At 33.0% G+C, this 10,792-nt stretch overlaps 1 protein-coding gene and 1 non-coding gene across 2 annotated transcripts; one reads left to right on the top strand and one right to left on the bottom strand.

Annotated features, from left to right (window-relative positions):
* Positions 1 to 3,170: 3,170 nt before the first annotated feature.
* Positions 3,171 to 3,611, bottom strand: LOC149513501 (uncharacterized). Its single transcript, XM_089748683.1, has one exon. It carries the CDS (start codon positions 3,609 to 3,611, stop codon positions 3,171 to 3,173), a length of 441 nt encoding a protein of 146 aa, XP_089604809.1.
* Positions 3,612 to 9,626: 6,015 nt separating this feature from the next.
* Positions 9,627 to 9,733, top strand: LOC149513500 (small nucleolar RNA R71). Its single transcript, XR_016330547.1, has one exon. It is a non-coding gene; the product is annotated as a small nucleolar RNA R71 (small nucleolar RNA).
* The last annotated feature ends 1,059 nt before the right edge of the window (positions 9,734 to 10,792 follow it).

The raw sequence follows: 10,792 nt of genomic DNA, 5'->3' as shown, positions 1-10,792 counted from the left end.
TAATGACCGGGATTAAACCACGAGTCAAAGATTAAAGATGACTGGGATTGAACTGTGAGTTAGAAAATTAATGAAATGATCGAGATTAAACCGCGAGTCAAAAATTAAAGGTGACTAGGATTGAACCGAAAGTCAGAGAAATAATAAAATGATCGGGATTAAACCGCGAGTCAAGGGTTAAAAATGACTGGGACAGAATCGCAAGTTAGAGAATTAATGAAACGATCGGGGTTAAACCGCGAGTCAAAGGATAAAGATGATTGGGACTGAACCACAAGTCAGAGAATTAATGAAATGATCGGGATTAAACCGCGAGTCGAGGATTAAAAATGATTGGGACTGAACCGCAAGTCAGAGAATTAATGAAATGATCGGGATTAAACCGTGAGTCAAGGATTAAAGATGACTGGGATTGAACCGCAAGTCAAAGATTAAGGAAAGACCAGAATTAAACCGCGAGTTAGAGAATTAAAGATGACTGGAATTGAACCACAAGTCAGAGAATTAATGAAATGATCGGGATTAAACCGCGAGTTAGGAAATTAAAGATGACTGGGACTAAACCATAAGTCGAAGAATTAATGAAATGATCGGGATTAAATTGTGAGTCAAAGACTAAAGATGATTGGGATTGAACCGTAAGTCAGAGAATTAATGAAATGACCAGGATTAAATCATGAGTCAAAAACTAAAGATGATTGGGATTGAACCGTGAGTCAGAAAATTAATGAAATGATCGGGATTAAACTGCGAGTCGAGGATTAAAAATGACTGGGACTGAACCGCAAGTCAGAGAATTAATGAAATGATCGGGATTAAACCGCGAGTCAAGGATTAAAGATGACTGGGATTGAACCGCAAGTCAAAGATTAAGGAAATGACCAGAATTAAACCGCGAGTCAGAGAATTAAAGATGACTGGAATTGAACCACAAGTCAGAGAATTAATGAAATAATCGGGATTAAACCGCGAGTTAGGAAATTAAAGATGACTGGGACTGAACCACAAGTCGGAGAATTAATGAAATGATCGGGATTAAACCGCGAGTCAAAGACTAAAGATGACTGGGATTGAACCGTAAGTCAGAGAATTAATGAAATGACCGGGATTAAACCATGAGTTAAAAACTAAAAATGACTGGGATTGAACCGCAAGTCGGGAGACTATATAAGATTGAGCTGTGAGTTGAGAAATAGGAGATTGGGTACTTCATAGACCAACAGTTTCGATTTTAAAAAAAATGTGCTAACATACCATCTTCAAGGCCATCATCTTTGATTCGAGAAAGAAAAATGTTGATTCCTTCTGATATCTCATAAAGAAACCTTTTATGCAACTTATCGAAAGGCATGTAATGCATGCAATGATTGTGATGAATGAAAAAGACAACGATGCCGTCAATGAATTATATCATGCATTTTATGCAAGTTAATTCAACTTTTGGTTCAATTTTTTCAAACTTTAAAAGTCGCTTCCAGTAATCTCATCCTTTTGACCTTTTTTTTTTTACCAGAAATCTCTGTCTCATGATGGACCCATCTGGCTTTTAGTCGCTCTAAAATCTTTTTTTTTTTATCCTTAGTAATCAATCGATTTCCTTTCATTCTTTCTGCCCCCGTGTTGCTATTTTTGTCATCCTTATATTGCATTCTCTTTTCGAGTGATGCATTGGTCTATTATGAACTTTATTAATCAATATCTTAATTTTCAATGACAAATGCAATGATTTCAGGTTCAAAGTTGGGTGTGCAATACGATCAGTAATAGGATATTGCAGGTTTAGAAAGATAAGCTTTTCGAGACATAAAGAACAGTTGATTCAAAAGTGTTTCAAAAATCAAATATCAATTCTCTAAATAATGAACATTTGGACGACTTCGGCCTACTCGGACCAGGTCTTTTTCCAAAAACTCGTTACATTTGTGATCTTGTCACCTGTGATTTCATATGACCAATCTTTGCCCCATATCTATGACTAATGAGAACTTGCCCCCTAAAATCATATCTTTTAATTCCAGTGACAATTCATCCATTTGGTGCCACTTCTTTATTCTCTGAAAAAAACTTTCTCCAAGTTTCATCTTCAAGCCGTCTGTATAGGTTTTTAGCTTAAATGACCCTCTTTTGACTCAAACCGCCCTTTTCGGGTTTTCAATCTGAATCACTTCCTTTCTCATTTTTTTTTCATTTTTTTTCATTTTTTTTCATTTTTTTTCATTTTTTTTCATTTTTTATTTATTTTTATTTATTTATTTATTTTTTGATTTTTTTGATTTTTTTGATTTTTGATTTTTTTTGCTTTTTTTTAAAGCAAAATATTTCTTGACAATGTCTAAATTTACAGGACTTGGCAATTCATCTCCGTCCATTTCTGTAAGGATCAGAGCCCCACCAGAAAAAGCCTTTTTTACCATATATGGACCTTCCTAGTTGGGCGTCCATTTTCCTCTATTGTCATGCTGATATGGCAAAATCCTTTTCAACACCAATTCGCCCTCATGAAAGCATCGGGGTCGTATCTTTTTGTCATGTGCTCGTATAATTCTTCTTTGATACATTTGTCCATAACTGAGTGCTGAGAGCCTTTTCTCTTCAATAAGATTCAGCTGCTCAAAATGATCTTGAACCCATTCTACCTCATCCAATTTTGTCTCCATCAACACCTTCAGAGAAGGGATTTCCACTTCAATTGGCAGTACAGCTTCCATCCCATATACTAGTGAAAATGGGGTGGCCTCCGTGAAGGTTCGGATTGATGTTCTATAGGCAAGCAAAGCAAAAGGTAACTTTTCATGCCAATCCTTATATGTGTCAGTCATTTTCCCCAATATTCTCTTGATGTTCTTATTCGCAGCTTCCACTGCACCATTCATTTTTGGGCGATATGGTGCTGAATGATGATGCTTAATCTTGAACTGTGCACACAATTCTTTCATCATTTTATTATTTAAATTGCTAGCATTATCTGAGATAATCTTTTCTGGGAGACCATATCGACATATTATCTCTCTTTTTATAAATCTACACACTATTGATCGCGTAATACTAGCATACGAAGCTGCTTCCACCCATTTTGTAAAATAATCGATTACCATAAAGATAAATCGATGCCCATTTGAAGCTTTAGGGGTTATGGGTCCGATCACATCCATTCCCCACATGGAGAAAGGTCATGGTGGTGCCAAGACGTGCAACGGGACTGGAGGGGAATGAATTTTATCTGCATAAATTTGACATTTGTGGCACTTTCTAGCATAACCGATGCAATCATTTTCCATTACAGACCAATAATAACCAGCTCTCATGATCTGTTTGGCCATCATATGCCCATTAGCATGTGTTCCACAAATCCTTTCATGTACTTCTTCAAGTATTATTCTTGCTTCCACTGCATCGACACACTTTAGCAAAATTTGATCTTGACTCTTTTTATACAGGATTTCTCCATCAAGCATAAAATCTGTTGCTAATCTTCTAATGATCCTCTTATCATTTTTTGAAGCCTGCTCTGGGTAGTTTTGACGCTTGATATACTGTACAATGTCATAGTACCATGGTTGTCGATCCACCTCTTCTTCCACATTTGAACAGTGAGCTGGTGAAACTTTCATTTGTACTATAATGGGTTAGATTCCCACACCATTATTTAACTTAAACATCGCTGCCAAAGTGGCCAAGGCATCAGCAATCTGGTTTTCTTCTCGAGAAACATGTTAAAATTGAATCTTTTGAAAATGTTTCCTCAAGCCAGCTATGTGCTTTTGGTATAACACTAGTTTCGAGTCCCTGGTCTCCCATTCACCTTTTAGTTGATAAATTACCAAGGTAGAATCTCCATATGCTTCTAGTGTTTCAATTTTATTTTCAATGGCCATCTGTAACCCCATGACACATGCCTCATACTCAGCGACATTGTTTGTGCAATTGAAATCTAACCTTACGGTACATGGGTAATAATTTCCTTCTGGGGATATTAGCACTGCTCCAATGCCATGCCCTATTATATTGGATGCCCCGTCGAAAAACATTTTCCATACCTCTCTTACAGGCTCTTTATCTTCATTTTGCAAAATTACCATCAAATCTTCATTTAGAAAGTCAAACTTCATAGGTTCATAATCTTCTGTAGTTCAATCAGCAAGAAAATCAGCAATTGCACTCCCTTTTATGGATTTTTGTGTCACGTACACAATACAAAATCGAGGAAAATAAATAAAAAGAGGAGTCGCCACCAATCTTTGTTAGGGTGTGATTGGCCACCCAAAAGTTTATTTTTTTAATAAAACTATAAAAACGAGTTTAAAGTTTATCAAAAAGATAAATTTTGATCTGCGAAAAATCAGGTTGGCTCCGGGAGTCAGTTACGCTTGGGGAAGGATTAGCACCCCCACAACGCCCATAAATTGGTACCATTTAATTATGCGTTATTTTCGACGTTGGATAAAAATAGTTTTAATTTGAAATTTAACATTAATTCCCTTCATTAAAAAAATATTTTTGTTAAAATTTTTATTTAGGAATATTGAGAAAATCTTTAAGTTAAAGAATTATCTTGAAATTCTCCAACATCTAGGCAGAATTTGAAATAACTCTTTTCGCTTAAGATTTAACACAACAATTCTTAAAATGAAATAACACTCTTTACAGAAAATAATTGTTAGTAACTCTCCAACATCTAGGCAGAGTACCAAGAATTATTTCTTTCGGAATGTTATTCTTATTTTATTTTATAACATCACAAAAAAAAAATTTAGTATTATTTTTTTTATTGTAAAATATTTTATCATTAAGTAGTAAATAAAAAATTAAAGACAGAATAGTACAAATAAATGCTGATAATAACATGTTAACGTATGTATGCCAATAAATGTTATGTAACATGAAATGCAATTTAAGAGTTGGATTCTTAAGTATAATGAGACCACCTCGACTCTCCAACATCTAGGCAGAGCTTAGGTGCGACTGTTTATATTTAAGATCCCAATTTTATTATACTTTTTATTTATTAATTTTATTATTAATAAATTTAGAACACAGTGTGAAAAACTTAATGAAATGGAGTTTCCTAAATACCCCATCATTTAGGCAGTATTCGGGAACAAACCATCTCGTGTGAGACTTCCACAAGTGTTCTTAAAGTTTTGAAATAAATTAAGGGTAAAATTTTAGGGTTTAAGTTTAGGGTTTGGGGTTTAATTAAAACGTGAACATCTCTAAAAATTCACATCATCTAGGCAGACTTTCAGAGCAAGTTCAAAATTTTTATAATTTTGGAAAACTAGTTAAAATTTTCTTATATATATATTTTTTATGAAAATTTAAATAATAATTCCCCAACATCTAGGCAGAATTATTTGTTTGAAGATGTATTTTTTTTATTCACTCCAACATCTAGGCAGGGAAAATAAAAGGCTTATTTCATTATTATTACTATTTAAACATTTTTAAAAAATATTATTTTTTATATTGTTTTCATTTTATTATTATTAATAACAATTAAATATTTATCCTAATAAATTTAAACATTTATGCATAAAAAACACTTAAAGTAACAAAAATAATATTATATAAAAAATTAGAAAATTTAAAAAAAAAAATTTTTTTTACCTGAACCGGACCGGTCAACGGTCCGGTCAACGACGATTCGGCTGGATGGTTCAGTTCAACGGTTCGGTTCGGTCTGGGAGTGGTCTGGTTGGTTCAGCGGTTCAGGCCGATCCAGAGAGCGGTTCGGTTCGGTTTGATCAAACCATCCAGAGCCGTTGAGAAGTCGGGTTAGCGGGTCGGTTGCGCGGACCCCGGGTCGGGTTTGAGTCAACGCGCGGATCCTCCTTGGTTTAAACGATGTCGTTTTGGCTATTGATATTTTATATAAAAGTTAAAAAAAAATTTCTTTCCCTCATTCCTTTCACTCTTCAGAAAAAAAAACTTCTTTTCTCTCTCGTTTTTTTTTCTCCGGCCAAACGTAGATGGCCGGCCGGTCGTTCCTCCGCCACTGCCGCCGCCGCTCGTCAGTCACCGACCGCCGTTGACAGTGGTCAAAAAATTCCCAGAAAATACCAAAACGTTCCCCTTGACCTCTTGAGTTCAGATCTGAGGTCCTTTTCACCAAAAAGTGTCCCCACTTTCCTAGATCTGCTAGTGAAACTTCGGTCATAATTTTTTTTTTGTATTCTGGCTTTATTATTATTTTTTTTAACTAACCTTGATTTTTCTTTGTGCAGGGGCTCTCGGTGCTGGGTTCCTCCCTACGGGGAGGACTGTTTGATTTTTTTTTTATGGTTTTTTTTTTTTGACAGAATTTCCCCTCCTTCTTTTCCTTCATTTTGGCTTCACTAGGAGCTCTATTTATAGAGCTCCAGCCATACGCGTTTGGAGGGAAAGACATGGGGCTCGGTCACGGGATGTAAAAACGAGCCCCGTGCCTCTTTTATTCATTTTTGTTTTATCTAGCGTTTGTCAACGGAGGGAGTAATTAGAGGGGTGGAGGGTAGGGTTTGGTGGCAGTGGTGTCAGGGACGGCACCACTGCCATCTTTAATTTTTTTTGTCTTCTATTTTTTTTTGTATTTTTTGATTTTTTTGTTTTGTATTTTGTATTATTTTTGGTATTTTTTTTATATTTTGTATTTTGTAATATTATTGTTTTTATTTATTTTTTTTGGACAAAAATTAATGTCTACAAGGTATCTACAGGATAGTTGGCTATAGCTTGGCTAGTTAACCTATTTGATTTTTAAGGTTTTTTATGGATGCAACTTGGCCTTGGATATTGGCATTATTGGCTTGCATCAATTAGGTTAACATATCCTCAAAACTAGATTTTTTTTCTTAGGGTAGGTGTAAACACCATTTTTTATTATCATCATCATTATTATTATTATTATTATTATTATTATTATTATTATTATTATTTTTCTTTATTTTCCTTCTTCTACTTTTTTTATCCGGTTCAAATCTAATGCATTAAATGCACCATCACCAAAGTCCAAAATACTAGCCGCTACCAACACCGACAATCGCTCGACACACCACCTAACTTGGCAGTGTGGATTTTGTGTTGAAATATGGGATTCGAATCCCATAAAATCAGGGATTTGAATCCCAGAAAGCTTTATAAATAGAGCTTGTTACTTGTAATAAAAAAGAAGGGAAGATCAATTAAAAAAAAGATGAGGATAAAAAAAAACTACCAAAAAAAATTTTCATAATAAAAAAAAGTGTTCTGTCAAAAAAAGACCCCGTAAAAATAAAAAAAAAGTAAAAAATTCAGAAAACACAGTCCTCCCCTAAAGGGAAGAACCCACACCAAAAGCTTTCGTACAAAAAAAATTAGCTTAGCTATTAAAAAAAAAAGTTTGACCGAACCTTTGAGGTTTGATCTAAGGCGTTCCAGTGAGATTCGAGCAAAACTAGGCCCAAATCTATGTTTAGGGAGTCGAAGAGAATTTTTTAACAATTTTTAAGATTTTTCGATCACCAGAAATGGTGGTCAGAGTGACGGATGGCCATTGTTAAGAGGGTCTGAGAGTGTAGAGAGAGAGAAGGAAAAAAGAAAATGAAAGAAATTTTTTTTTTGACTTTTATAGAAAGCGCTAGAACCAAAACAATGTCATTTCAATAAGGACAAAAATGACGTCGTTTTAAGCCTTGAGGATTCGTGATTCAACCCACGACCCGACTCAAGGTCTGCGCACTCGACCCACGACCCACGACCCACTTCTTTCTCAGCCTCTGATCGATCCAGCTGAACTGACCCAGACCAAACTGAACCGTCCCCGAACTACCCTAACCAGATCGAATTGTCAGATTGAATCGCGCGTTGACTAGACCGTTGATCGGTCAAGTTCAGGTAAAAAAAATTTTTTTTGAATTTTTTTAGATTTTATTTTAATTATTATTCTTAATATTTTATGCATGTTAAAATGTTAAATTTTACCAGAATAAAATTTTGTTGTTTTATAATAATAATTAATAAAAGTAAATGATGAAAAATATAATAAAATTTTTTGATAATTTTGAATAAACCTTATAAAATAATTGGTAAAAAATGTTGTAATTAAATAAAAATAATACAAAATTAAAAAAAAAATAAGAAAAAAAATTTTATCCAACGATGAGATTCAAAGATACTCTAAGTAGTGATGCCCATGAAATATCTAAGTGAGAAGACTTTTTTAAATACTACCAATGTATTGGAGTATTTATAAAAAGTTTTCAATATAATAAAATTTTCCTTTTTGTTAATAAAAAACTAAAAATTAATTAGTTTATTAAGAAAAAAAGGAAATTTTATCTAATGATGGGATTCTAAAAGTATTCCAAGTTGTAATGCTTTACGAAATCCCTATGTGAGAAGATTTTTTTTCAATATTATCAGTATATTGGAATATTTATAGAAAATCTTCAATATAATAAAATTCTTTTTTCTTCAAAATTTCAATTAAAAATAAAAAAATTAATAAAACAATAAATAAAATTTCTAAAACAAGAATAAAATATGTGCATCGACATAATAATATTCTGCATTGCATTCATGACGTAGTTTTTTTATGAAAAGCAAATTTGATCCTCCGATGATGGGATTCTAAGGTATTTCGAGAAACAATGCCTAAGAACTCTCTAAGTGAGAAAAATTTCTTCTAATATTACCAATGTACTGGAACATTTTAAGAATTATTTCAATGCAAAGGTTCTAATTTATTTTTCTTGAATAAAAATGAAACAATAAATAATAAATAAATAAATAAACAATTTATAATAAATAAAAAAATCAAGAAAATTATTTTTCAAATATCAAAAATGAGATTTTTTTATCAAAATCAAAAGATAACATGTAATTAATTGGTACCGTTTTAAACGGACGCTGTAGGAGTGCTAATCCTTTCTCACGTGTAATCGACTCTCGAACCCAAACTATTACGTAGACCTTAAAATTATCCTTTTAATAAATTTTAATTAATTTTAAGATTTCATTAAAAGGATATGTTTTAATAAGTGGCCAATCGCACCTAGTCAAAAAATATTGGTGATAACTCTTTTTTTTTTTTTTTATTTCGTTTCCAAAATTCATCGGACGGATACAAAACTGTTATGACAATAGGTTGTAGGTTAATAGATTGGGTCAAAAGTTATTGTTTTAGTTATTGCTGGTTTGAGGGTTTGGTTGTTCCGAGAAAAATTAGGGTAGTCGCACCATCCAGGGTTGTAGGTGTAAAGATTGTAGTTAGGTTTGACTATTAGATGTCTCAAACAAGTTTTATCTTGAATTAGCATTTTTCATTGGAATGTGATCTTTCACAGATATCACAAGAAACAAATGGGTTTTGGATTGCATTTATATGGTTGGTTTAAGGTTAGGCTCATAGGGTTTCTATTTTTTTAGTTAAAGCAGCTAATTGGGAATTGATGGAGGTGATTGCATCTATCTCAAATAAACTAGCAGATTTCTTACTTTCTTTTTTTTTCAAACCCCATTGGTAGTTGCTAGTAGCCATCTCTTCAATTAATTTAATGGCTTCTTTAAGAGTCATGCTCATAATTGCCCCTTTAGTAGCTGAGTCTAAAGTGATTCTCATAGGTGGTGTGAGACCATTATAAAAAATTTGGATTTGAAGCCATTGCAATAGTCAATAATGTGGGCACTTTCTTTGCAACTCTTTGAATTTTTCCCATGCATCATATAGTGTTTCACCATCTACTTGCAAAAATGTGGTGATTTCATTCCTTAACTTAGCTGTCTTAGATAGTGGAAAAAACTCTGCAAGAACTTTTGTACCAAATCATCCCATGTTGTGATAAAGCTAGGTAGTAATGATGTCAACCAACTTTTCATCTTGTCCCTGAGAGAAAAAGAAAAAAGTTTAAGTTGATATCATCATTAGAAACACCATTATAGTGAAAAATATCAAATAATTCAAGAAAATTAGAAAAATGAAAGTTAGGATCATCATTTAGTAGTCCTCCAAACTACATAAAAGTTTGGACCATTTGTGTAATTGAAGGCTTGATTTCAAAGTTGTTGGCTTGAATGGTTGACCTTCTAATGGATGGTTGAAAACCATTAGAATTGGGAACTACGTAATCCTTTAAAGTTTTTTCAGCTTCATTATTTGCATTTGCCATTGGTGTTGGTGTAGGTGATGCAAATTGCTCTTTTATTCTTCTTTTGAATGTCCTTTCAATTACTTTATCAACTGGAGCTAAGTTAATACTTTTAGATTTGCATGTGCAAACAAGAAAAGACCAAAAAAATAATAAAAGCACATAAAAGAAAAAGAGTTTACATAATAAAATTTAAGAAATCCTTATCGATATTGAGAACACCATAATAATCCTTGACAACGATGCCAAAAACTTGATTGCTGCTTTTCGTATAACCTAAAAATGCATAGATCAAGTAATAAAATGGAAGTATTCTAGTATCATCACCCAAGGTATTATAAATTGTAAATGTTAGGTTGCTCTTCAAGTACCAATGACGAGATTTTAAGATCCTATATCTAAATAGATGAAAACTTAGGTTTTGTTGCAAAGAAAAGAAAAATTGAAAGTAATCTAGGCTTAGATCTTGACTTTACCAATTGTTACTTGGGAAGTAAAAGTGTGTAGCTAAAAATTATATCTAAAGAACAAGAAGTAGAAACTTGAAAACAAAGAAAAATGGAAATTGTCAAATGCTTATAATGAACTTCAAACAACGCTTGCATAAAAATAAACTTGTAGAATATCAAAAAGAGTAGTACCCAAAACTTGTAAAGAATAAAAAAAGAATGCTTGAATCAAACTTGTAA

This window comes from Durio zibethinus, chromosome 19 (assembly GCF_047325235.1).
Source record: "Durio zibethinus cultivar Kanyao isolate XHJ-2024 chromosome 19, ASM4732523v1, whole genome shotgun sequence".
NCBI lineage: Eukaryota > Viridiplantae > Streptophyta > Magnoliopsida > Malvales > Malvaceae > Durio > Durio zibethinus.
Note: the sequence above shows the minus strand (reverse complement) of the source record. Positions and strands in the feature narration are given on the sequence as shown.